This window comes from Leucoraja erinacea, chromosome 34, assembly GCF_028641065.1.
Source record: "Leucoraja erinacea ecotype New England chromosome 34, Leri_hhj_1, whole genome shotgun sequence".
NCBI lineage: Eukaryota > Metazoa > Chordata > Chondrichthyes > Rajiformes > Rajidae > Leucoraja > Leucoraja erinaceus.
This window is the reverse complement of record NC_073410.1, coordinates 301,823-329,354: the sequence shown is the minus strand read 5'-3', so window position 1 is coordinate 329,354 and position 27,532 is coordinate 301,823. Positions and strand designations below refer to the sequence as shown.

The 27,532-nt window shown below is 43.0% G+C and overlaps 1 protein-coding gene across 2 annotated transcripts in view; it reads right to left on the bottom strand.

Annotated features, from left to right (window-relative positions):
- Positions 1-273: 273 nt before the first annotated feature.
- The window catches only part of kat6b (K(lysine) acetyltransferase 6B), a 74,942-nt gene continuing 47,683 nt past the window's right edge, over positions 274-27,532 (bottom strand). Inside the window, exons 11-18 of one of the 2 annotated variants that reach the window (XM_055661572.1) lie at positions 22,273-22,434; positions 19,684-19,777; positions 18,505-18,736; positions 17,073-17,232; positions 11,937-12,200; positions 9,033-9,342; positions 3,116-3,961; positions 274-1,310 (exon numbers count right to left, since the gene is read on the bottom strand). In XM_055661572.1, coding sequence (XP_055517547.1) covers positions 1,159-1,310; positions 3,116-3,961; positions 9,033-9,342; positions 11,937-12,200; positions 17,073-17,232; positions 18,505-18,736; positions 19,684-19,777; positions 22,273-22,434 — 2,220 coding nt within the window. In that variant the 3' untranslated portion in view covers positions 274-1,158. Of the gene's footprint in view, positions 3,962-9,032; positions 9,343-11,936; positions 12,201-17,072; positions 17,233-18,504; positions 18,737-19,683; positions 19,778-22,272; positions 22,435-27,532 lie in introns of both variants that reach the window. The other variant, XM_055661571.1, reaches the window with a different exon arrangement.

The following is a 27,532-nucleotide window of genomic DNA, read 5'->3' as shown; positions in this document are numbered from 1 at the left end:
CTGGAGAAACAGTTTCTCCAGCTTTTTTGTGTACCTTAGTGCTCTCTTTGCTCTTTGCAGAAGTCTCGCCCTATGGCACTGCTCTAAACTAGTTACTTTTCATTCCTGCCTTCAGTCCTATTTTAGCACTGAGCTTGTTTTGCCATAGGGTGTATTTATATAAATAGGAGCAAGATTGGACGCATAGTAATTGTTAATCCACGTAATCTATCAATACATTTCCAAAGATTTCACCAACATATTCTGAAACTTTACAGCACAGGAAGTCTGGAAATGGGTCAACATAATTTATTCCGTTAAAATGTACAGCATCCTTTGAAGTGACTGGCTAGGATAACCGATAAATACAAGTGCGTCTCACTTGTCTGCGTCCTATTTTTATACATGTATCCATCTTTTTCCTCTCAGTCATTACAGTCACCATGTACAAGTACAAAGGCTACAAAAAGCAATATAAACAGACACAAAGACTTTTGCTTTTTACATGCGTTTTGGAAGCGTATGTTGGTCTATTCATACACTACAGATCTAAGATTTGTTTTAAAATAGAACTTCAATATTCTCTATTGATAGAAAAATCTACTGATGGAATGCCAATGGATAGTTGAAGATGTTCATCATTAGACCAACATATCTCTGAACAGTTACTTAGACAATGGGTTTGTCGCTGATCGATACTATTAGTGAAAAAGCTTTGCTTTATCTGAAGCTGACATGTACAAGTATTCAGATATGTTGTTAACAGAATTTATGTGTTCATTTGTCAAACAGAATACTTTGCAATCATTTAAAAAACAGAAAGCTGCCTCACTGAAGGAAAGAAATTAGGTATAAAAAATGTTTCAATTATACACTAAACATTTTTGCAAAACTGCCAAATGAACTCAAGGTTTAGCTTTTACATTTTTTACAGTCTCAGAATTAACAAAAATATAGTTTTCATTTTACTTCAAAGCTAGTAAAACCTAATAAAGGCGAAAAATAACAAATGGCTTGCTGTAAAACACAACACATTCCTGTTTTACGAAAGGACACACTGTCACAAACAAATTGTTCCAATGATTTTCTGTTGCATGCTGAATAATGTCATCAGCTTCACAAAAATCAACTATACTTGTACTGTATACCAGAAGTGTAAAGAACAAGGATTTCCTATCTTCAGCTCCATGTGTAGTCAAGTTGTCTCCTACTTGGGCTTGTATCTTCTTCACGTATGACTGGCTGAATTCTCTCCAAAGGTAACCAGGCACATTGAACGTGTCTGATAATGGTGTACGCTTCCGTTTCCATTCTTCTTTTGAAGATGTAGTCTGTCCGAGCCAAACACAAAGGAAAAATACGAATATGCAGAGATGAAAACAACTCCCACCCAACTAGACAAAAAATAAATAAGGCTTCCGTCTGTGACTAGAGTGAACACAAAGTGCCATTAATAATTACTTCAGCATGACAGTTCAGCTGAACAGCTGGTCTTTAGAGTCCACCATCTTCCACCCAGTTATTTGTATTTTCGGTTTGCTTCCAGCTCTGCAGATCTTCCTTTTGTGATCTTACCTTGGCCAAATCTACCTCCTCATATAGGAGCCGTTCAACGGCTGTTTAGTCATGCCAGTGTTCATGTGAGTGTAGTGAGCTGGCCCTGTGTACATCATGTTGCCATGTGGTGCATTTTGCATGGATTGTTGGCTGTATGGCTGACTTCCCATCATGCTCATTTGCATCTGCATGGGGTACTGTGTGGTTTGATTCATGTAGGCTGGATTCCCATGATAGCCACTGTTCATCATGGACTGAGTCATCCTGTATCCATTCATCGCGTTCAACGCGTTCATGTTCATGGAGTTGACGTTGTATGGTGGTGCTGACATTAGGCCCATGTTGACACTCCGCTGCATGCTCAGAGATCGTGCTGCTGGCTGCATGGCCACAGCTGATGTGGCCCGGCTGTAGATCTGTTGCTGGTGGGCAGTGGCAGGTGGGATGGGCACTGACTTGGAGCGAATGGCAACGTGGCCTTTTGTTGACATTTGTGTTGGCAATCTTTGGGTATGAGGGATTCCAATGTTTGGGCCTCCCATGGCGCGCTGTAGAAGCGGTGATGCCAGATTCATTGGTGGCGGGGTGAGATTAGGTGGGGGAGTCATTGTAGGTTGTGCTTGCGCTCCCCCAGATAAGGAATGAGGTGACTGCGGAATCTGCACAAGGCCGGAGTGTGGGGTGGACAGGGAGACACTAGTTGCATAGGAAGTCACAGCAGCTGAATGGTTATAAGGCAACGGATGGTCCATGATAGTATTGGTGAGCTGCTGTAGTTTAGCCAGGCTGAAGTTAGCAGATGGCTGTGGATAGGCCCCGGTTACAAAATCACCCTGGCCCATTCTTTCATAGATGCTGATGGCTGAGCTGCCAGTTTCTGCAACGTCTGCCATTTGTATCGCTTGTGTGAAGCTGGTGGGCATGCCACATTGTGACAGTTGCTGCTGTTGATTGCTACTTGGAGATCTCTCAATTATACAATTCTGCGGAGATTTAACAGTGCAGGTTGGTGGAGAATTGATAGTATGTTGCTGCAGTAAACTACAACTGCCATTGATGTTAGTCATCTGCTGAGTGACTGCACAACTATTCTGAGTAAGGCTACTGGAAGATATGTTACTGTAGGAGCAACTATTCTGTGTTGTGTTGTTGCCACAAATGCTGTTTCCCATGGATGAGTCATAGCTGCTTGGATTCTCGTAGTTTTCAGTTGTGCTCTCAATGCTGCCCAGGTCACTGAAGCCACTGTCCACAACTTGTTGTGAATGGTCAGACACTGAGGGAACATCCATTATTGGGCTGGTTTCTATGTTCTGTAAAGGTGGTGCAGAAATACCACTCTGATCAGGGCTGATCTGATTATAACTATTCTCCATGGGAGGCACACTAGGGCTGTTTACAGAACAAACTGACTGGCTAGGATTGGAATGAGCAGATGAAAGAGGACTGTTGTGATCTGACTGCTGGCTGTCATCCACTATGGTTACTTGTGGACTCTGCTCCGTATGAGAGTAGGTTTGCAGATTCCTACAGGCCTCCATAGTCTCGGCACAGTCTTGGTATGTATTTACTTGCTCACCATTTTCCTGTGTTAATGATTGAACAGCTTGCACCGTCTCCGTGTCAGGTTCTGCATTTATACTTTCTTCTCGGAATTCTGGGGACTGCTTTCCATTATCCTTGTAATCCTGGTTGTTGGTGTGATCTTCATCTGAATCTGGTGTGTGTTCTGAGATAGCTTCATGATTATTGTTCTGATCATCAGAATCCGAAAGAGTTTCAACATTTCGATCTATCTTATCTTTCTGCTGGGTTTCATTGCTTGGAACATTTAACTCGAGGAACGGCTCCTGGTTCGATGCTTCTTCCTCTGGAGTTTCTTTCACTGCTCCAGCACACTCCATGTGACTGTCATCTTCATCATCTGCATCATGATCCTCATTCCGATTAGCCTCCTCCTCCTCCTCATCTTCCTCTTGTTCAAGATTATGAGCTTCATCTTCAGGAACCCCACCAGCAAACTCATGTTCTTTTTCAGCCGTTTCATCCAGAGGTTCCTGCTCCTGACTTGACGAGCAGGTAGACTTTGCTGGGGATTCTGGCTTTTGCTCATTTTCAAGTTCATCTTCCTCTGTTATTGAAGAGGCTTTGTCAGCAGGTTTCTCAGCAACAGCGTTCTGTTCAGGGACCATGGGATTCTCCTCTGCGGTGCCATGTTGTTCTGGCACCTGGGGAGTTTCTGGTGGTGTGTACAGGTTGAGTTTAAAGCCAGCTTTACTCTCAGCTTTACGTTTCCATTTAGCTGGACCTCGCTTCACTCCTTTTGGCCAGCCTTTTTTGCGTTTCACAACTCTTGCTAAAGGCTCAGAATCAACAGAGTTTTCCTCAGTGTTCTCTTTTGAAGAGATATCAGTATTTGCTTTATCTGGGCAAGAAAAAAAGAAACTTGTTTTAAGTGCTCACTGCTACCCAGTTGAATAACATCGGCGATTAGAATATCTACAGTTCATGTTAGTGTATCGTTAAATAAAACATAACGTAGAGATAACAAGAATGATCTTTGCTGTATCAGAGGTTTCTGCTCAAATAAATGCAAATCTTAATTGATATGTTATGCTTCACACAGAATTTCTTTTTGAAATGTCATTTGCACAGAAGTAGATAAGCAAATTGACTTACTGGAGGAAGGGTTTAACGAAACGCTCATTAAATTAAACTCCAACTGAAGCTAAATGAGGATCATTAATTAAGGTTGAATCAAATCAAGTCAGGAGTCCCCATTTAGGTTACACAGAAAAGCTGGAGAAACTCAGCGGGTGCAGCAGCATCTATGGAGCGAAGGAAATAGGCAACGTTTCGGGCCGAAACCCTTCTTCAGACTGATCGGGGGTGGGGGTGGGTGGGGACAAGAAAGGGAAAAGGAGGAGTAGCCAGAAGGCTGGAGGGTGGGATTTAGAACTCTTGATATGTTATAAAAAATTGGATTACTTTAGTTATCAATTTAGAGACTCGGTTATTTGACCACTTTGCTCAGGAAACAATAAAACGACCGTCAGAGGCATGTCTGCCTCCTGGCAATTATCAGTGGCTTCTACGATTGAAGATCAGGACTTGAGTTAGAACAGGATTCACCTATCTATGATCTACCTTCCATTCTTGGAAGGCTGGATTCTCAGGTAAGGTCATGTAGGCTATCTTTGCCCAATGACCAAATCCGACTAATAAATCAATGTGTTTGCAAATAAAGGGTAAAAAGAGAATATTATTTTTAACCAAGACACTTTATGATAATAATTACTGTGCTTGGATTATATTCTAAACATCACATTTTGCCAAAGAGATTATTCATTTTTAAATAACACCACTGATCAAAGCACAATCTAGGAGGTTAGTGAGACAGCACCTGGACACTGTGGGCATTTCTGGTCGCCAAACTATAGGAAAGATGTGATTAACTTGGAGAGGATGCAGAAAATGATCCACGAGGCTGAAGGGTTTCAGTTATGACGAGAGACAGAATAGGCTGAGTCTCTCTTCCCTGAGCAAAGATGGTGATTCTACAGAGGGGTGTAGATAAGCTGGATGCTCACAATTGGTTTTTTTTCAGAATAGGGAAGTCTAAAACTAGAGGGCATGGATTTAAAATGTGAGGGGAAATATTTAAAGGGAACCTAAGGGGTAGGTTTTTCCAGAGGGTGGTGCGGATATGGAACGAGCTACCAGAGGAAGTAGTAGAGGTGAATATAAATCACATTTAAAAGACATTGCTTTAGCTTCATGGATAGGAAAGGTTTAGAGGGATATGGGCCAAATGCAGGCAAATGAGACTAGCTTAGATAGAGCATCTTGGCCAGCATGGAAAAGTTGGGCTGAATAGCCTGTTTCTGACGATCACAGTTAGTATATTTTGTTCAGTTGGACAAAAAGGAAAGAGATTTGTCAGTATTCATTCTTGCATTATCACAGATTTGTGATATGGTGTCAGGTAATACTTCTCCAAGTTGTACATTGTGCCAATTCTACCATATTTTATTATTTGAGGGCTGATACTTTAATAGCATCCAAAAATATCATCCAGAAGGGGCCCCGCATTTGCACCAATTTCTCCAAGCAAGGAATGAACAAAATAATATGCAGTGATCTCATCTAAATTACATGTAAACCCAGAAGTTGATTACTGATGATATTTCAAGTATTTATTGAGAGTATGCCTCTGTATCTCTTGTTAAATTTAAGCTGCCAAAATTATCATTTGGAAAATATGCAAATGTCTATTTTGTCCTCTGTCTCTCGGTCTGTTTTGTGGCCGGAGAGGCCATCGGTCAAGTCAGTGAAGCAAGGGTTTACTGGATCAAATATTTCAAACTGAACATGTAGGGGAGAACTGTAGATGCTGGTTTAAATCGAAGGTCGACACAAAATGCTGGAGTAACTCAGTGGGACCAACATATTTCTGGAGAGAAGGAATGGGATCAAGAGGGTCGCAACCCGAAACATCGCCCATTCCTTCTCTCCTGAGATGCTGCCTGCCCCGACTGGAATCTGAATGCAGCTTGTGAGGGAATCAGGTGAAAAGGTCACATTCCATTACATCTTGGTGTTCTGCATGTGGTTCCACTCTGCACTAGATCTCTAAAAGTGCCAATGTAAAGGCAAGGCTGCCAGGAGATAGTGCCCTCCACAATGTTTGGGATAAAGACCCATGATTTATTTATTTGCCTCTCTACTCCACAATTTGAGATTTGTAATAGAAAACATCACATGTGGTTAAAGTGCACATTGTCAGATTTTAATAAAGGCCATTTTTATACATTTTGGTTTCACCATGTAGAAATTACAGCAGATTACATTGTCCTCCCATTTCAGAGCACCATAATGTTTGGGACACAACAATGTAATGTAAATGAAAGTAGTCATGTTTAGTATTTAGTTGCATATACTTTGCATGCAATGACTGCTTGGAAGTCTGCACTTCATGGACATCACCAGTTGTTGGGTGACCTCTAGTGATGCTCTGCCAGGCCTGTACTGCAGCTTCTGCTTGTTTTGGGGACTAGTCTCCTTCAGTTTTCTCTTCAGCATATAAAATGCATGCTCAATTGGGTTCAGATTGGGTGATTGACTTGGCCACTGAAGAATTGACCATTTTTTAGCTTTGAAAAACTCCTTTTGAGGCATTTGTTTGAACTTGAGCAGATAGGATGTGTCTATACACTTCAGAATTCATTATGCTACTACCATCAGCAGTTATATCATCAATGAAGATGTGGGCCAGTACCTTCAGCAGCCATACATGCCCAGGCCATAACACCCCTGCCACCGTGTTTCACAGATGAGATGGTATGCTTTGGATCTTGGGCAGTTCCTTCTCTCCTCCATACTTTGCTCTTGCCATCACTCTGATATAAGTTAATCTTTCTCTCATCTGTCCACAAGACCTTTTCCAGAACTGTGGTTGCTCTTTTAAGTACTTCTTGGCAAACTGTAACCTGGCCATCCTATTTTTGTGGCTAATCAGTGGTTTGCATCTTGCAATGTAGCCTCTGTATTTCTGTTCATGAAGTCTTCTGCAGACAGTGGTCATTGACAAATCCACACCTGACTCCTGAAGAGTGTTTCTGACCAGTCAGACAGGTGTTTGGGGATTTTTCTTTACAATGGAGAGAATTCTTCTGTCATCAGCTGTGGAGATCCTTCTTGGCCCGCCTGTCCCTTTGTGATTAGTAAGCTCACCAGTGCTCTCTTTCTTCTTAATGATGTTCCAAACAGTTGATTTTGGTAAGCCTAAGGTTTGGCTGATGTCTCTAACAGTTTTATTCTTGTATCTCAGTCTCATAATGGTTTCTTTGACTTTCATTGGCACAACTTTGGTCCTCATGTTGATAAACAGCAATAAAAGTTTCCAAGGGTGATGGAAAGACTGGAGGAAAGACTAGGTGCTGAGAGCTCTCTTATACCTGCATTGAGGAGGCAATTTAACACACCTGAGCAATTACAAATGCCTGTGAAGCCATGTGTCCCAAACATATGGTGCCCTGAAATTGGAGGTCTATGTATAAACGCAGCTGTAATTTCTACATGGTGAAACCAAAATGTATAAAAATGGCCATTAATAAAATCTGACAATGTGCACTTTAACCACATGTGATATTTTCTATTACAAATCTCAAATTGTGGAGTACAGGGGCAAATAAATAAATGATGGGCCTGTCCCAAACATTACGGAGGGCACTGTAGATCAAAGAAAGAATATCCAGTGAAAGAACAGTTATTGCATTTAAGATTAATTCTATAAAAAATACCTTTGAGAAATAAATGATCTTTATAAAAATAAAGCACCTGTCTGCACTGTGGTTAACTATGATCTAGGCCGTTTTATTGGCCTTTACAAAAATCCTTTTAAAAATGAACTGCTCTTGTTTACAATTCAGTGATAAATGCAGTTATACATTATTGGTGCAGTACACACTTTCAAACATCTCGAGATTGTTCACACAATGTACATGATCATACATTTATACGTGTTAGTACAATGTCAGAACTGTAATACCAACAGCACACTGTCCACTGTCATACTTCTATATTTTATGTTTACAGTGAACGCTGTAATTCAGTTCCATATTTTCAGTATAATATACACTGTCCACGTTAAAAAGAGCAGAGATGAACCCAACAGTGGTGTAAGGATGGTAACTCTGGAGGACTGCTCAATTTGTGGTCTTGGTGAAGATGCAATGATGTTAGTGATAAAAGTAAAGGTTTGCTGGAATTACTAGGGTTTGTAAATGTCCAGACAAACGGGCTGATCCAAGCACCTTTTGGCATGCCTTCATTACCCATATCCTATTTCACACAGAACACATTGATATAGTTCAGACAATGTATTGAGTCACACTCTAATCACAGTGAGATTTTAGATTTTTGTGTACATTGAGAAAGTATCAAAAACCGTATTGTCAAAGAACAGTTTCTACCAAACTGCTGAGTGTTTCGGGTGATATTTATGGAAATAGAAAGGGATGGGTTATATCCAGGGGTTGCTTTTATTTTGCTACAGATGGAAATGGCAGAATATTTTTACTGGTGAGGCAGGGTTGGTTCCAGATGAATGTATGGAGATATGCATAAAGATTGCCTCAAACAGAGACACACTCTGCATTTAGTTGCTTCCTGATTTAGGATTAGTCTAAATGTTGTTATGTGAAATTCAAAGCAGAACTGCTTAGTGACAGCAGCTAAATACCCAGCTCAAATACGAGGCTTCACACAGGTCAAGAACTGAGATGGAAAGTTCTGAGATGGCCCTGTAAAGCTCACATCACATTGGGGATACTCTGTTTTCCTAATGTCCACAGTGGCGGTCACGGACTGACCTTCCACTCCTGGTCCTCACTGCAACAACTATTCACAGCTTTTTAACCTTGGGTTTAAAGTCTTTATATTTATTATCCAAAAATGGAGAATTCATTTAACAGTTAGTCATGATAGTTTTGTACCTGTATGCTGTTCTTTCTCAGGAGTTTCATCTGCACTTTTGCAGAAATCTTCTTTTTCATGTGACTGATTCTTCTTTGTTAAGTCCAAGCTGTCACAGCGATGCCTCAAGAAATTCTTGTCTTCTTCATCACAATCATAATCCTCCTCTTCTTCACAAGTAGGTTCCAAGCAAGGCATTTGACCCTCATCATCAGAGTTCTCAAAGGCTTCATGAAGCACTTCAGTTGTTTCTGAAATGGTCTCAGTGGTAACGCTGCTGTTATGTCTCCGCCGTTTCCGGCCCCTCTTCTTTCTGTGTATGAGCAGCCTCTGAAACATCCAAAGTTCTCCAACCATTATAATCACTTTACTCACTGCAGTTCCAACATTTTTAAACACATCAAATACCAATGGTGACATGTTATCTCTAGTCAGGTTTTGGATAGATTATTAATGAGACCAATTTAAAAACTTACATGCTTCTGCTGAGAACAGCCTGGGACCTGCTGATGATTTGACTTGCTGTGTGTTAGGACAGGCTGACTACATGTTGTGCAAGAGTGAATTTCACCGCGGAGAAATAGACAATAGACAATAGGTGCAGGAGTAGACCATTCGGCCCTTCGAGCATGCACCGCCATTCAATGTGATCATGGCTGATCATCCCCAATATGACCAATATGAGGTCACTGGGTCTGGGTCCAAGGACGATAATCATTTATAGAGTTACTGACACATGTCCTGAGCCCCTTTGGCTCAGCATCAACCATCAGTTACCCTTTTACACTAAGCCCAATATATTCCCTCCTCATTCCCATCAACTCCCCACAGATTCTACCTCCTTTATGCACATTTGGGGCAATGTAAAGTGGCCAATGTACTTTTCAACCAATACAACCAGAGCCCTAAGAGGAAACCCACGCGGCTACGGAGACAACGTACAAACTCTATACAGAGAGCACTGGAGGTCAGGATTAAACCTGGTCGCAGCACAGTGTATTCATTGTTGAGGAGAAAGATAGATTTGCATAATCTATATATATAAATCCACATTTACACATCAATTAAAGTGCTTGAACAGTTAGAAAATGCAATAAAAATGTCAATTGGAATTTGGGCTTTATGTCAACAGCCTTGGAATACAGAAATAATGGGTTGGGTTTCATTTGTACCGAGCCCTGAACACAACACCTTGATTGATGTACAGTTTTGGATAGTGTGCTCTAAAAGGATAACCCAAATAGATCAGAATGATTCTAGGAGGTTAAAGGGGTAAATACAATTAGTTTATATCATCTTTATATATGTCTTCTTCAGGGGAAATGAACCAAAAGGTTACATATATCAAAACTATTGAAGCTTAAGACAGAGAACAATAGATTTTTCTGAGATAAAGGCATTGTAAAGTTATTTGAAATAGCTTAATTGGCTCCTGTGTGTCCCTGACAGTGGGGGGGGGGGGGGGGGGGGGTGGGGGGGGGGGGGGGGGGGGGGGGGGGGGGGGGGGGGGGGGGGGGGGGGGGGGGGATGATGCACATGAGTGTTGGGTGATTATCATTAAAGAAAACAAAATTATCTTTTATTTTTGAGGAAGGTCCAGACATCTTAATGACCTAACTCAGATTGATTCAGAGAAACCTTGGTGTTCTAGCACATGAATCACATGTTAGCAGGCAGGTCCCACATGTAGGGAAACAGTATACTAGGCTTTATTGCAAAGGGCTGGGGTTGAGGAGGTCTAGCATGTTTGTGAGGCTACACCTGGAATATAGTGCACAATTTTGGCTCCCTACCTAAAAAAAAGACTATGTTAGCATTGGAGTTGGTCCAAAGAAGATTCACCTGGCTAATTGTGGGATGTGATGGTGGTCCTATGAAGAGAGGTTGGACAGTTTGTGTTTTTATTCTTTGGAGTTTTAAAGTGGGGTGACCTTAGTTAACCACACACGTTTGTAAAGGTCTCAACACACCAGGTCAAAATGTTTTCACAAGCAATATAGTCACAATCAAGGGCCCATAGCTACAAAATGTTGGCCATTCATTTAAAACTGAAGTACAGTATGCATACATTTCTTTCTCTCAGAGGGTAGTGGAACTTTGCCCCCGAAGGCTGTTGGCCGAATCATTAGATAAATGTAACGTGGAGATGGATAAATATTTGAAAGATTAAGGAATTGATGGTTATGGGGAATTGACACAAAAGAGTTAAGGCCAGCACAGACAGCCATGATATACTGAACAGTGAGACAAGCCTGAGTGATCTGGTAGTCTGCTCCCACTCCTATTTTCTTATGTTTTCATGTAAACGCAACAAAATACACCAGAGGGCACTATTGCATTGATATTAAGAGGATAAAATGCATTACAATGATTCTTCCAATATTCATAGAAAATAATTTCCTTAAAGATTTTTAATAAATGAAATATAGAAAACAATCAAATAAAAATCAGAGCAAGTATGTTCAGATGAATGGTTTCCTGTGATTATTCAAACTTACTAATCATGTCTTGTACATTCTCATCAAAGCAAGGTTTCTGCAGACCAAAAGTTTCCAGAAGCATCCGTGATAACTGCCCAGTCAGTCAGTTCAGAATGAGGCTGGTCACACACTGAATGAGACCTCCACTTATTACCACAGAATCTTAATGCATTTACAATGCGTTTGATTCAATCTCTCACGTCAAAGTTGGCAGCCTCCATGCTGCACAGAGGTGTCTGCCCAAATCATTGGTTGACAGTGGTCTACGACAGAGCATGGCACGGCAGTTGAACACCAATTAACATGTTTGATCTGGTATTGAAATATTATTTGGGTGACACTGATTTATTTGATTAGCTTTCAATCTCAGACATTCTGGAAGGTATAAAATGAGTTTAATTAAATGTGAATAACTGGGGAACATGCTTCTTCCTTTTAGCTCACCTTTCTCTTTGGCCCCCTAGCCAATGACTTTGCTGTGTCTGGCGATGGACAGGGCTGCGTCTCATCATTCTCATCCTCGTATTCCTCTTCGCTGACTTCATTTGGAGGCTCCATTATCAATTCACTGTTGGCAGGTGGACACACAGACTGTGTAAATCTATTTTTACACGTTGCATTATTTACTGAATGCTTATCGGTCTGCATTTCAGCACACTGCTCCTGTTCCTTCTCCCAGCAACTAGCTTGCTCCATCAGTTGCTCAGCCTGAATTTGAAAGTAGAGAAAAAAAAGTCTGCAATTATTAACCTCCATCACCGAAGGATTGAGTCAAATTCAACTATCTGCCTTTTTAATGAAATTGTCCCAAACTGAATCTGGCAGCAGCTTGTTCTAAAAATGACATTGAACAGCCTGAGAATTTGTCATGGAACATTTGGAGTTGTACATAACCAGTGAATAGGTTAAAAAGTTCAAGAAGAAACTGCAGATGCTGGAAAATCGAAGGTACACAAAAATGCTGGAGAAACTCAGCGGGTGCAGCAGCATCTGTGGAGCGAAGGAAATAGGTAACGTTTCGGGCCGAAATCCTTCTTCAGACTGATAGGGGATGGCGGGGAGAAGGAAGGAAAAAGAGGAGGAGCCCGAGGGCTGGGGGATGGGAGGAGACAGCCCAAGGACTGAGGAAGGGGAGGAGGCAGCAAGGGCTAACAAAATTGGGAGAATTCAATGTTCATGCCCGCAGGATGCAGACACCCCAGGCGAAATATGAGGTGCTGTTCCTCCAATTTCCGGTGTTGCTCACTCTGGCAATGGAGGAGACCCAGGACAGAGAGGTCGAATTGGGAATGGGAGGAGGAGTTGAAGTGCTGAGCCACCGGGAGTTCAGGTAGGTTCTTGTGGACCGAGTGGAGGTGTTCGGCGAAGCGATCGCCCAACCTCGGCTTAGTCTCACCGATGTAGATCAGCTGACACCTAGAGCAGCGGATGCAGTAGATGAGGTTGGAGGAGATACAGGTGAACCTCTGTCGCACCTGGAACGACTGCTTGGGTCCTCGAATGGAATCGAGGGGGGAGGTAAAGGGACAAGTGTTGCATCTCTTGCGGTTGCAACGGAAAGTGCCCGGGGAGGGGGTGGTACGGGAGGGAAGGGAAGAATTGACAAGGGAGTTGCGGAGGGAGTGGTCTTTGCGGAAGGTAGACATGGGGGGGAGATGGGAAGATGTGGCGAGTGGTGGGGTCACGTTGGAGGTGGCAAAAATGACGGCGGATTATTTGTTGTATGTGATGGCTGGTGGGGTGAAAGGTGAGGACTAGGGGGACTCTGCCCTTGTTGCGAGTGCGGGGATGTGGAGAGAGAGCAGTGTTGCGGGGTATGGAAGAGACCCTGGTGCGAGCCTCATCTATGGTGGAGGAGGGGAACCCCCGTTCCCTGAAGAATTAGGACATTTCAGATGCCCTGGTGTGGAATGCATCATCCTGGGAGCAGATGCGGCGTAGGCGGAGGAATTGGGAGTAGGGGATGGAGTCCTTACAGGAAGCAGGGTGGGGAGAGGTGTAGTCCAGATAGCCAAGGTTTGCCCTACAGCACATGCCATTGGTGGGTCAAACATATGGCACTCGTCAAGAATATTCAATTATTTAAAGACAATTACTTCAGTTTCTCAGTTAAGTAGAGGCACACAACTGAGTTCGCAGGTTCAAGACCTAGCCAGGAAATCTGAAGCAACAATCCAGGTGGAGGTGAACAATATAGCACTTTACTTAAAATTACTTATCTGAAATGAGTTCTTAAATAGTTCCTCCAGCAGTTTGGCTTCTGCTCTTTTATAAATCCTGACTACCTTCTACATGCACCACTTAAACCAAATGAATTGACTCCACTGGCTTGACCAATGTTACTACAGTGGGTCAGATCTCACTACCTACCTCACTTCATTGTGATGGTTTATTGCAATATTGTGACAGCAATTGTGTGGCACTTTGGAATGGGATGGACATTTCTTTAAACATATGAACTGTGCAATACGTTGAGGTATTTAATTTTAGGTGAATGTGTGGAGGGTTTATTCAACAAAACGCAGAATATATATATATTTTTATTTTTATTTAGCTGTATTGCCAAGATTTAAAGTGGAGGCTCTCATTTTCATTATGTACACAGTGACAAGCTCCATACTCCTGTCAACAGTCACAGAAGAATTGTCCAAAAGCTGAATGAGATAATTAAAATGTTAATGCACTGAACATTCATCAGATTGCAACTCTGTGTTGGGCTTTTGCAATAGCATTAAATGATGCTCTATATTCATTTTAATGATGCAAACACAAGCTTACCATCTACATGGTCTTGTCCCCTGAAGTGGGCCTCCCGTTGGTGAGGGCCTATTTGAGTATTAATTAACATGGCATAACTATCTTGGTCACTGCTGCCACATTTGAGGTATCCAAATTCTTTCAAACAATTTTTTCTTCAAGCAAATCAGAATTAAGTGATTATCCTAAAAACTCCCTTGTGATATCCTTATCAATGTTGTTCCCCATCCAAAATTACCTCCTCAGTGGTGATGTCTTCAAGAGAGAGTTAGATTTAGCTCTTCCGTCTAAAGGAATCAAGGGATATGGGGAAAAGCAGGAACGGGGTATTGATTTTAGATGATCAGCCATGATCATATTGAATGTCAGTGCTGGCTCAAAGTGCCGCATGGCTTACTCCTGCACCCATTTTTCTATATTTCTATGTTTCCCCCTCGCACTCCCCTACTGGTTTTCTTCAATACATCCTTCAACCTGCCTCTAAAGTATCCTTCTCTTCCCATCCTTGCTGGACATGGTACATCTTCAACATTCCATGCCCTACAAGGTTCTCACCTATGAGGTTCTCTTCCAATTCCACCCTTTCCCCAATTCCCATCTAATCCCTCTCCCACACACTACCATTAATTGCTGCCATTCAACCTCAATTCTATTCTACCTTCCCATCCCTCTGGACTTCATCTTTTGGTAATTACAGGTGGTATTTACTATCGCTCAGTTCCCTTTGCCTCGAGAACCCATTCATTATTCACTAGCTTCAACCTCACTCTTCAGTTGGTATCACCACTCATCATTCAACCTCTCCTGCCCTCCACCCCATCACATCACAGTACTAGAGTAACTCAGCGGTTCAGGCAGCGTCTCTGGAGAAAAAGGATGGGTGACGTTTCGGGTCAGGAACCTTCTTCAGACTCCAGGAAATACTAAGACTGAGTTTCTTCACAGGGTCTGATATATGGGGTATTTCCAGTTTTGTCTGAAGTTTGTATTCAGTGGAAAGCACCATACACAGGAATACATACAGTGTTTCATGGCCGTCTCTCTAGTTATCTCTGAGCAAACCAGACTGTTGGGGGAAACTGTAATTCTGATACTTGGCCTAATGTTGCCCTTAACAACAATCACCACTACCCCAGCATATCAAGAAGGTGTTACTACAAGCCACATTTTGCACAAACTGCTGAACCCAGCGGGTCAGGCAGAATCTGCGGAAGGAAATGGACAGACAATGTTTTAGGTTGGGACCCATCTTCAGACTGTGTAGGCCAAAAGTATTTGGTCAGGATTATTTGTTAATTAAATAGAACATTAAAGGTAGACAAATTCAAATAATTAAACAAAAATCTTGAATCAATCCAGAGGGAGATTTAGAACAAACACATGATAACAGGAGGTCGGGTGACAGTTTTGCCTGAAGATGGGCTTTCACAAAATGTTACAAGTGGACAACGTGAATACTAATTTTGTCAGAGAAACTCAAATACATTTGCCAGAAGTAAAGCTCAACAGCTGAGCTGTGATTTATGTCACGAGATGTATTTCATGCTACATCCAGTGCCTTTCAATTCAACAAACTGTGTGACTAACAGATCTGCCACTCTTTGAGATGAGGTGTTAATGTCTAGATATTGCCATTTCCCCAGATGCCATTTTGTGCTTATAATGGATTACGCAGATGGTTTGGGATGTTGACACACCAGAAGGGTCGATGTCATCCTAGTCAGGGTATATAATGTACTTCAAAAAAATAATTCCATTAAAAAAGCAACTCTTTGATTAAAAAAATCATGGCTTTCCATATTTATAATAACTGCAGTTTTCCATTTTAAGTTTCTTCTTAACTGTTGCTATTTTAAGAAATATAATAGCGACAAATGTAATGGAACATGCATATAGCCAAAGGGTATCAACCACCAGAACAGAATTAAACCATTAAGAAATGAGAGGATGATCATGTGTTGCAGAGCAAAGAGCTCATATTAACATGAAGGCTGTCACATGAACTAGACCAGGTGGTGAAACTATTTCAGCCATCACATAAAGACAAGGCCAATGAGTTCTGCTTTTCACAGAGAATAAATTGAATTACAAATATCACAAGAAAAAAATCATAAGATCTGATTCAATGATGTTTGTCAGTCACATGCAGTCACAGAATCTGATTTTCATGCATCAATACAAATCCATGAACCTCATAAGTTAGTGTTACCATAAATTACATGCTCCACTTTCATATCTGGTACAATAATTCTTAATCATCTGGAAGAGATTACATAGAAAATAAGGGTGGGGAAAATGCACCAGGCCCTGCTCTACTCTGCCATTCAATACAATAACTGTTGAACCTGTTTGCTCTCTCCCTATTCTGTGTCCAGATATTTATCACAACTGTTGTGTTTAAGAAAGAACTGCAGGTGCTGGTAAATCGAAGGTAGACACAAAATGCTGGATAACTCAACGGGTGAGGCAGCATCTATAGAGAGAAGGAATTGCTGACGTTTCGCAGCCGCCTGCTACAGAACACAGAACACTGCTGCACAGGAACAGACCCTTCGGCCAAACAATGTCTTCCAGGAGGAAAACCAAATACTAGAGGACATAGCTTTGAGGTGAGAGGGGCAACGCTTAAAGGAAATGTGCAGGACAATTTTACCTTTTCTTTACATTCATGACTATAACATGTGAAGTAAAGGTCAGAGAAGTGTTTGTTACAAACATATCACTGAATATCTTAAATTAAACGTGAAATAAAATCTTTTAAAATAGAACCTGTAATGCAATACATTTTAGTACCATAATCTAATCTTTCTTCACTGAAAATACCTCTTTTTCAGCCTCCATTTCCTCTTCTGAAGCAACAGTACTGGGAGCGACCAGAGGAGTCCACCGCAGGCTTTCCTGGTCCACTTTATTGGCCCGTGGAGTGGTATTCAGCTTCCCCACATGTTCCTGAAGGAGTTTTTGTCTCCGGATAATAACAAACCTACAAAATGAAATGCAGTTTACATCATTGCTCATCAGTTTGTGTTAATTCATCAAATAACTCACCAAGTAGGGTTCGCAGTAACTTATCAGACTAGGAAGGGTATCGGGAGAGGATTTTCCTTTGATCTCAAAGAAGCAACCTGTATGACAAACAATCCCATGGTTGCAATTATGTAAACTCCTTGGCTCATTCATACAAAAATCCCCTTCTACATTTGTCTTTGTGGTGAGATGCAACACTACTTCTTACCTATGTCATGCTTCCAAATCCAAGGTTTATGTCAAAATCAGTGATTTTGTACCTTTCCATCCGTAAAAGACACCATAACAGTTCAATATACTTTTTGTTAGGCAACCCATTTGTCCCAACAACTGATTGCTCATACAATTTCTTTTAACAGCTGGAATTTTATGTTGAGCATTATTAAAGTAGTAATAACAGCAGAAAATGTTGGCAACACTCAATTGGCCAGGTAGCAGTTGTGCAGAAACAAAAGCCCATATTTCAGTCAGAAGAAGGGTCTCGACCCGAAACGTCACCCATTCTCTCTCCAGAGATGCTGCCTGTCCCGCTGAGTTACTCCAGCATTTTGTGTCTACAGTCCATACTGCAGCTCAATAACTGTGTACCATGAATCCAAAAGAGTCTGAAGAGTCTTTACAATAGACTGCGTGAGGTCACCAGGAAAATGTAGCTACCAGCTGTAAAAATATATATTAGTGGACAAATAGTGAAACTATTAATAAAAACTTTGTTGGGTGGCTCAAACAGCCTAATATACTTCACATAACGTTTCTAACTTACACTCAGACTATGGTTATAGTGCAGGCTTTTGTTCAGAATTCATGGTGTTGGTTGCAGCCTAAAAGTACATTTGCCAGGATTCTCTGAGAGATCTGTTTTAGCAGCTCTTCAATCCTTGGCATCTATGGGAAACCGCTGGAGGAGGCAGTGGGAATTCTCATTTGCAGTTCTTCAGGGAAAAGAGCAAGTTGCAAACCCATTAGAATTCTCTCAAATAGCCAGTGAAATCATATCTTTTTAATAGTCAACTTCTTCAACATACACAACTTTATTGTAATAATAACCACTTCATTCTGTGGAGGTCTATCAGATAGAGAATATGTAAGCTGAAGTCTGCAAATATCCCAAAATACAAATTGAACAAGATGCGATTGCCAGACACTTGATAAATTTAAGAATCGGGAAATAGTGCCAGCACGTGAGGTTTGTCAAAAACATACCTAAGAATTTCCATATGATACCTACTTGCATTGCTGTTTGTCGATCATCTTTAGCTGCTGCAGGGTCATTGCAATGTCATGTGGACACATTCCCGTTTCCCTACTAATACCCTTGATACTGATTTGTTTGTCCTGATGACGTTGCAGATATTCTAGTATCACGCTCTTCCAATATGCTAGATATGAAAGTCGTCCCAAGTCAGACAGGGGTTTTTCAGGTGATCCTGCCTGCCCTTCTTGCCTTGAAAGTAAGTAGCCTGTAAGGATCATAGAAAATGCCATTAATGAGAATACAGAAACAAAAGCAAATGCAGGTTATTTAGAGACACGAGGACCTGTAGAAAGAAGTAACTGCTAAAAAAATGTTACGCCAGCACTGTGTGTCTATTTTTAGGTTATTTGGGGCATTTTACCACTTATCACAATAATCATAATCATAATCAGACTTTATTAGCCAAGTATGTTTTGCAACATACGAGGAATTTGATTTGCCATACAGTCACACCAATAAAAAGCAACAAGACACACAAAATACATTTTAACATAATCATCCACCACAGTGACTCCTCCACATTCCTCACTGTGATGGAAGGCGAAAAAAACAAGTTCAATCTCTTCCCTTCTTTGTTCTCCTGCGGTTGGTCACCTGGACGATCTTGGCTCCCGTAGCCCGCGGTCAGGCCACCCCGCGTCAGGGCGGTCAGGCCCCCCGTAGCCCGCGGTCAGGCCCCCCCGTGTCAGGGCGGTCAGGCCACCCCGTGTCAGGGCGGTCAGGCCCCCCCGTGTCAGGGCGGTCAGGCCCCCCGTGTCAGGGCGGTCAGGCCCCCCGTGTCAGGGCGGTCAGGCCCCCCGCGTCAGGGCGGTCAGGCAATTGCATCGGGGAGGTGTCAGCTCCCCGAGCCGGGGAATTGACATATTTAATGAGGCAAAAATCAAAGCAGCCCCCCGTGTCACGGTCAGGCCCCAAATGTAAAATGTACACACGTTTATCAAGGGCGGTTTTTCAAATCAGGCCACCCCATTATTTATGAACTCGGGGAGGTTCAGCTCCCCGAGCCGGGGAATTGACATATTTAATGAGGCAAAAATCAAAGCAGTTACAACAAATGTAAAATGTACACATTTATCAATTTTTAAATTCCATTATTTATGAACTAACATTCACATTATTGGAACACGTTTTCAAACAAAGCAAAGCACTTACTGAAATCAATCAGGAACCTTCCAAAGCCTTGCCTTTGGTACTGGGGCATGATCATTATACAGGAGACATTGTACTTCTGCTGGCAAAGCTTTTCCTGGGGGACGGAGAAATAGACATGGTTGGTCAGTGCTCAGCGACGCTGACAACATGTATTACCCAACACTGTCCTTGTCTAATGTCACAGCAACCTCGGCTAACACTGATAGCGAATAATAACGACAGTTGATGATCTATGTTGTTTTCAGTCAGATCCAAATTGTCATCTCTGTTGTTGAACCTTGGGGCTCATGTCGATGGTTTCTTGAAAGTGGCAACACAGATGGGTGGGATGGTGAAGGCAGCAAATGTCATGCTTGCCTTCGCAGCTGAGGGAGGGCATGGAATATAACATTTGGGATGTTATGCTGTAACGTTACTAAACACTGATAGATTGCATTTGAAGTACTGTGTGCAGGATTTCAGTTATGGGAAAATACTAGAAAGGGTGGGCTCTTTTTCATTGGTGTAAAGAAGGCTGAGGAAGAACAGTTCAAATTATAAGAGACATACATGGAGCAGAAAGTTAGAATATTTTTCACATGGACACTAGGTGCTGGAGCAACTCAGCTGATCAGGCAGCATTTCCAGAGAACATGGATAGGTGACGTTTTGGGTCAAGACCCTTCTGTATGTTTTGATTCTAGTTTTATTATTTTTTTAGCTGTTAACTGTTTAATCTCTTCCCTGTTCGGGGTCCCGACTTTTTCCCTGTCGGGTGTCCGATGTCGTTGGGCCTAACATTGTGGAGCCTGGCCGACTTCGGAGCGGGAGGAGCTGTGGTGGCACTCGGCTGTGACCCGACTTCGGACGTTTGGAAGCTCCGGCCGCAGGCCCTGTGGACGGTAACATCGGGAGCTCACAGGTTCCTGGTGGGAGACCACTTTTCGGAGCTCCCACAACGGCAACTTCTCCCGCCGGAATCATGGGGTAAAAGGACTCGGAGCCGGGGCCTAAAATCGCCCGGCGCGGCTTAACCGGCCACAGGACTTCCCATCGTCCGCCGGGGGCTTTAACATCGGGAGCCCCAGTTCGCCTCGACGCTGCAGTTGGACTGCTGGACCGCGGGGAAAGAACAAGGGAGGAGATAAGACTTTTGCCTTCCATCACAGTGAGGAGGTGTTGGAGATTCACTGTGATGGATGCTTGTGTAAATTGTGTTAAGTGTGGGTCTTGGGTTTTTTTTGTAATTGTTAAGACTGTAGAAAATGCAATTTTGTTCAAACCAAGCTGTTTGAATGACAATAAAAGGCATACTATTCTATTCATTATATTCTATTCATTCCCGATATATATATCACACAATCTCTCTGGTTACCCTCCTGAATTGTATCATTTGGTCCCAATTCCCATCCAAATGCATCACTTTGTACTCTTCTGTATTAAATATCACCTGCCAATTGTATGGCTATTCAGCAGGTACATTCTCATGTGACGAAAGCAAATGGCATGTTGGCCTATATAACAAGAGGAATCGAACATATAGCAAAGAGGTCCTTCTGCATTTGTACAGAGCCCTGGTGAAACCACATCTGGAGTATTGTGTGCAGTTTTGGTCCCCTAATTTGAGGAAGGACATTCTTGCTATTGAGGGAGTGCAGTGTAGGTTTACAAGGTTAATTCCCGGGATGGCGGGACTGTCATATGCTGAGAGAATGGAGCAGCTGGGCTTGTACACTCTGGAGTTTAGAAGGATGAGAGGGAATCTCATTGAAACATATAAGATTGTTAAGGGCTTGGACACGCTAGAGGCAGGAAACATGTTCCCGATGTTGGGGAAGACCAGAACCAGGGGCCACTGTTTAAGAATAAGGAGTAAGCCATTTAGAACGGAGATGAGGAAACACTTTTTCTCACAGAGAGTTGTGAGTCTGTGGAATTCTCTGCCTCAGAGGGCGGTGGATACAGGTTCTCTGGATGCTTTCAAGAGAGATTTAGATAGGGCTCTTAAAAATAGCGGAGTCAGGGGATATGGGGAGAAGGCAGGAACAGGGTACTGATTGGGGATGATCAGCCATGATCACATTGAATGGCGGTGCTGGCTCTTGGTTTCTTGGTCCTCCAAAATATTCCAAATGGAATTTAAACTGGAGGTAGTGAAGGGAGGGCTTAAGCCTGAAAGGGTTATTGGGAAGAAAGAGCTACTTTAAATTTAGTTGCATCTGGTTGGGTAACTAGTAGGGTGGAGATTATTCCATGCTTTAATTGTGCGGGGGAAGAACGAATTGCTGTACACATCTGTCTTTGTAGCTGGGATCACAAATTGGATCGAATGCCCTCGTCTGCTCCTAATTGGTTTGGGTTTGGTGTAAGTCTTGTAATCTATGTCGAGCTGACCATTTAACATTTTGTAAAAACAGGTCAAACGGTGAGCTTCACGTCTGTCTTGGAGAGGGTTCCACCCCAGAGAATTCAGAATTTTGGTGACACTCGCTTCTCTCTCTCATAGGTGTTAGTAATACATCGAGTTGCCTGTCTTTGGACCGAAGGGCCGAATGGCCTTCTCCTGCACCATTTGTCTATTATTTGATAATTTACATCTGAAACACTTACCTTCGAGAAGTAGCCAACAAGATGACAGCCCTTTTCATCATTTTTAGTTAACACGTAGAAAAGAAATGGCTCAACATCATAGTAAAGTGTCTTGTGGTCCAGGAAAAGCTTGGCCAACAGACAGAGATTTTGGCAGTAGATCGTACTGATATTTCCATCAACCTGTAAATGGAATTGTAGGCTGGGATCATCATCAAAAAATTATCTTCTTCCTCCAAAAATAATTACTGGTATTTTTTCTCAAATATATTGCTTTCTAATTCCACAGATTAAAACTGTTTTGGGCATTTATTAACATAGCTTTCTTTGAAAGGGCATTTATGCACAAACTTTATCATTAAACTACAATAATTTGAAATGCCAAGGTATCTAAACATCTTAGGCACAAAGCTTAGAAACAAGGAATTGCAGATGCTGGATTTCCAAGGAAATGCTGAAGTAACTCAGTGGGTCAGACCTGGATAGGTCGAAGTACAGTTTCCATTTGGACTATTCATTGCCATCCCTGCAGTCTGAAGAAGGGTCCCGACCCAAAACATCACATATCCATGTTCTCCATGGATACTGCCTGAAACTGCTGAGTTACTCCAGCATTTTATAATGGATGCAGCATTAAAATTTACAATAAATCAATTTCGGCACATTTATGTTGCATAGAATATGGTCACATTTTATTAAGACTCCATGACAAACAGCTTTCAGGATAACACTCTCTCGATTATTGCCTGTCTGTTTGGGCTTCAATAAAATAAATGCTAGTTCCAGGTCAATGCATAGTGTAATTACAACAAGCTTTGTTGTTAGTTTTAGAGATACTGTGTGGAAACAGGGCCATTATGCCAGTGTCCGCGCCAATCTGCAATCACCGGTACACCCATCTCCCCCCATATCTGCCTTCCGCAAAGACCGCTCCCTCCATAACTCCCTTGTCAATTCTTCCCTTCCCTCTCGGTCCACCCCCTCCCCGGGCACTTTCCCTTGCAACCGCAAGAGATGCAACACTTGTCCCTTTACCTCCCCCCTCGACTCCGTTCAAGGACCCAAGCAATCGTTCCAGGTGCGACAGAGGTTTACCTGCATCTCTTCCAACCTCATCTATTGCGTCCGCTGCTCTAGATGTCAGCAGATCTATATCGGTGAGACTAAGCGGAGGTTGGGCGATCGTTTCGCCGAACACCTCCGCTCGGTCCGCAATAACCAAGCTGACCTCCCGGTGGCTCAGCACTTCAACTCCCCCTCCCACTCCATCTCCGACCTCTCTGTCCTGGGTCTCCTCCATGGCCACAGCGAGCAGCACCGGAAATTGGAGGAACAGCACCTCATATTCCGTTTGGGGAGTCTGCATCCCGGGGGCATGAACATCGAATTCTCCCAATTTTGTTAGTCCTTGCTGTCTCCTCCCCTTCCTCAGCCCCCCTGCTGTCTCCTCCCATCCCCCAGCCTTCGGGCTACTCCTCCTTTTCCCTTTCTTGTCCCCACCCACCCCCCCCCCCCGATCAGTCTGAAGAAGGGTTTCGGCCCGAAACGTTGCCTATTTCCTTCGCTCCATAGATGCTGCTGCACCCGCTGAGTTTCTCCAGCTTTTTTGTGTAACCACCGGTACACTAGTTCTATCCGACAAACTAGGGACAATTTACCCACAAACCTGTGTAAGAAAGATGCTGGTTTAAATCAAAGGTTGTCACAAAATGCTGCCGTCTCAGCGGGTCAGGCATCATCTCTGGAGAGAAGGAACTTAAAAGTAGGACCTCAAAGGTAATAATCTCTGGATTACTACCAGTACCACGGGCCAGTCAGAGTAGAAATAGGAGGATATTGCATATGAATACGTGGCTTGAAAAATGGTGCAAGGGGGAGGGATTCAATTTTTTAGGGCATTGGAACCAGTTCTGGGGAAGGTGGGACCAGTACAAACAGGACGGTCTGCACCTGGGCTGGAATGGAACCAATGTCCTTGGGGGAGTGTTTGCTAGTGCTGTCGGGGAGGATTTAAACTAATGTGGCAGGGGGATGGGTACAAGAGCAGAGAAGCAGGGGGGTGTAAAATGAGGGTAGAAGCAATAGGTAGCAAGGTGAAAAGTAAAAGTGGCAGGCAGACAAAACCAGGGCAAAAATCAAAAAGGGCCACTTTTCAACATAATGGTATAAGGGGTAAGAGCGTTGTAAAAACAAGCCTGAAGGCTTTGTGTCTCAATGCAAGGAGTATTCGTAATAAGGTGGATGAGTTGAACGTGCAGATAGCCATTAATGATTATGATATAGTTGGGATCACGGAGACATGGCTCCAGGGTGACCAAGGCTGGGAGCTGAACATCCAGGGATATTCAATATTCAGGAGGGATAGAGAGAAAGGAAAAGGAGGTGGGGTAGCGTTACTGGTTAGAGAGGAGATTAACGCAATGGAAAGGAAGGACATTAGTTTGGAGGATGTGGAATCGGTATGGGTAGAGCTGCGAAACACTAAGGGGCAGAAAACACTGGTGGGTGTTGTGTACAGGCCACCTAACAGTAGTAGTGAAGTTGGAGATGGTATCAAACAGGAAATTAGAAATGCGTGCGACAAAGGCAAAACAGTTATAATGGGTGACTTCAATCTACATATAGATTGGGTGAATCAAATTGGCAGGGGTGCTGAGGAAGAGGATTTCTTGGAATGTATGCGGGATAGTTATCTAAATCAACATGTAGAGGAACCAATGAGAGAGCAGGCTATTTTAGACTGGGTATTGAGTAATGAGGAAGGGTTAGTTAGCAGTCTTGTTGTACGTGCCCCCTTGGGCAAGAGTGACCATAATATGGTTGAGTTCTTCATTAAGATGGAGAGTGACATTATTAATTCAGAAACAATGGTTCTGAACTTAAAGAAAGGTAACTTTGAGGGTATGAGACGTGAATTAGCCAAGATTGACTGGCAATTCATTCTAAAAGGGTTGACAATGGATATGCAATGGAAGACATTTAAAGACTGCATGGATGAACTACAAAAATTGTTCATCCCAGTTTGGCAAAAGAATAAATCAGGGAAGGTCGTTCATAGGTGGATAACAAGGGAAATCAGGGATAGTATCAAAGGGGGAAATCCTTTAAAACCGAGATGAGAAAAACTTTTTTCACACAGAGAGTGGTGAATCTCTGGAACTCTCTGCCACAGAGGGTAGTTGAGGCCAGTTCATTGGCTATATTTAAGAGGGAGTTAGATGTGGCCCTTGTGGCTAAGGGGATCAGAGGGTATGGGGAGAACGCAGGTACGGGATCCTGAGTTGGATGATCAGACATGATCATATTGAATGGCGGTGCAGGCTCGAAGGGCCGAATGGCCTACTCCTGCACCTAATTTCTATGTTTCTATGAATGGGTGACGTTTTGGGTCGAGACCCTTTTTCAGACTAATGTCATGGGAGGGGGCGGGACAAAGATAGAATTCAGACAGAGACAGTAAGACATGGGAGAACTGGGAAGGGGAAGGAGAGAGAAAGCAAGGGCTATCTGAAGTTAGAGAAGTCAAAGGGGGTGCAAGTGAACCTCTGCCTCACCTGGAAAGACTGTTTGGGTCCTTGGATGGATGGGTTGAGGGGGAGGGGGGGTGTAATGGGACAGGTGTTGCATCTACTACAGTTGCAGGGGAAAGTACCTGGGGAGGGAGTGGCTTGGTTGGGAAGGGACGAGTTGGCCAGGGGGTTTCGGAGGGAACGGTCTCTGCGGAAAGCAGAAAGGGGTGGAGATGGGAAGATGTGGTCAGTAATGGGATCCCGTTGGAGGTGGCGAAAATGTTGTTGGATTGTATGCTGTATGCGACGGCTGATGGGGTGGAAGGTGTGGACAAGGGGGACTCGGGCCTTGTTACGAATGGGGGAGGGGGAGTAAGACTGGAGCTGCGGGATATTGAGGAGACCCTGGTGAGAGCCTCATCTATAATGGAAGAGGGGAATCCCCATTTCCTAAAGAATTAGGACATCTCCGATGCCCTAGTATGGAAAAGCTCACCCTGGGCGCAGATACGGCGTATACGGAGGAATTGGAAGTAGGAGATAGAGTCTTTACAGGAAGCAGGGTGGGAAGAAGTGTAGTTAAGATAGCTATGGAAGTCAGTATGTTTATTGTAGATTTCGGTCAATAGTCTATTTCCTGTGATGGAGACGGTGAGATCTAGAAACGGGAGGGAGATGTCGGAGATGGTCCAGTTGAATTTGAGTGCCGGATGGAAATTAGTGGTGAAGTTGATGAAGTCGGTGAATTCTGCACGGGTGCAGTAGGTAGCACCAATGCAGTCGTCAATGTAGCGGAGGTAGAGTTCGGGGATAGGGCCAGTGTACGCCTGGAACAGGGATTGTTCCGACTCTACGAAGAGAGGCATAGCTAGGGCTCATGCGAGTGTCCATAGCTACGCCTTGGATTTGGAGGAAGTGGGAGGAGTCAAAATATAAGTTGTTGAGGGTAAGGACCAGCTCTGCTAGGCGGAGGAGGGTATTGGTAGACGGAAATTGGCCGGTTCTGTGGTCGAGGAATAAAAGGAGGGCGTTAATACCTTCCTGTAGCGTGATTGGACGTACATAGTAAAGATGAGGGAGTGGGGGCCTGAAAAACGGAAGTCATTGAGGAGACTACAAACCTGCACGTCTTTGGAATGTGTGAGAAAACCACATGGAGAACATATAGTTCTCACAGGGAGAACATACAAACCCAGATCTCTAACACTGTAAGGCAGCAACTCTACTACTGCAACACTGTGCTGCCCTAACCCACAACAAGCCATTATTAAATAATTGTTCCCTTGCTGAAGGCTGCCTCTATCTCATGCACTAATCCTCAAATTGAAAAATGACCTCATGAATTTAATTATATCTATATAATTAAAAGTCTCATCTTGACCACTTCCTGTTTGCACTGTGCTTTGATTTTAGAAAAAACGCGACCACATATGGCTGTGATTTTTTGGCCATCTTACTCAGAGTCCTCCTCCGCTGCGCAGGTCCCGAGGATTTTTCCCATCGATGAAAAATAAAATACTTTTGGTGGGAGGGGGAAGGGACTATAAAACCCGGAAGTGTGGGCGTGACTCTGTCTGCAAGATGGCGAGGGAGAGGTCACGATTCTCTGTCTGTTCTGGGAAACTACAGAACATTGTGAGTATGCAACATATTTGAATAAATGATTTGTTAGCCAATGAAAATGATTTGTAAGCCCTTAATGTGCCCTTTTTGGACACATACAATTTCATTTATTTATAGATATTGTTTATGCCACTTTATAAATATTCTTG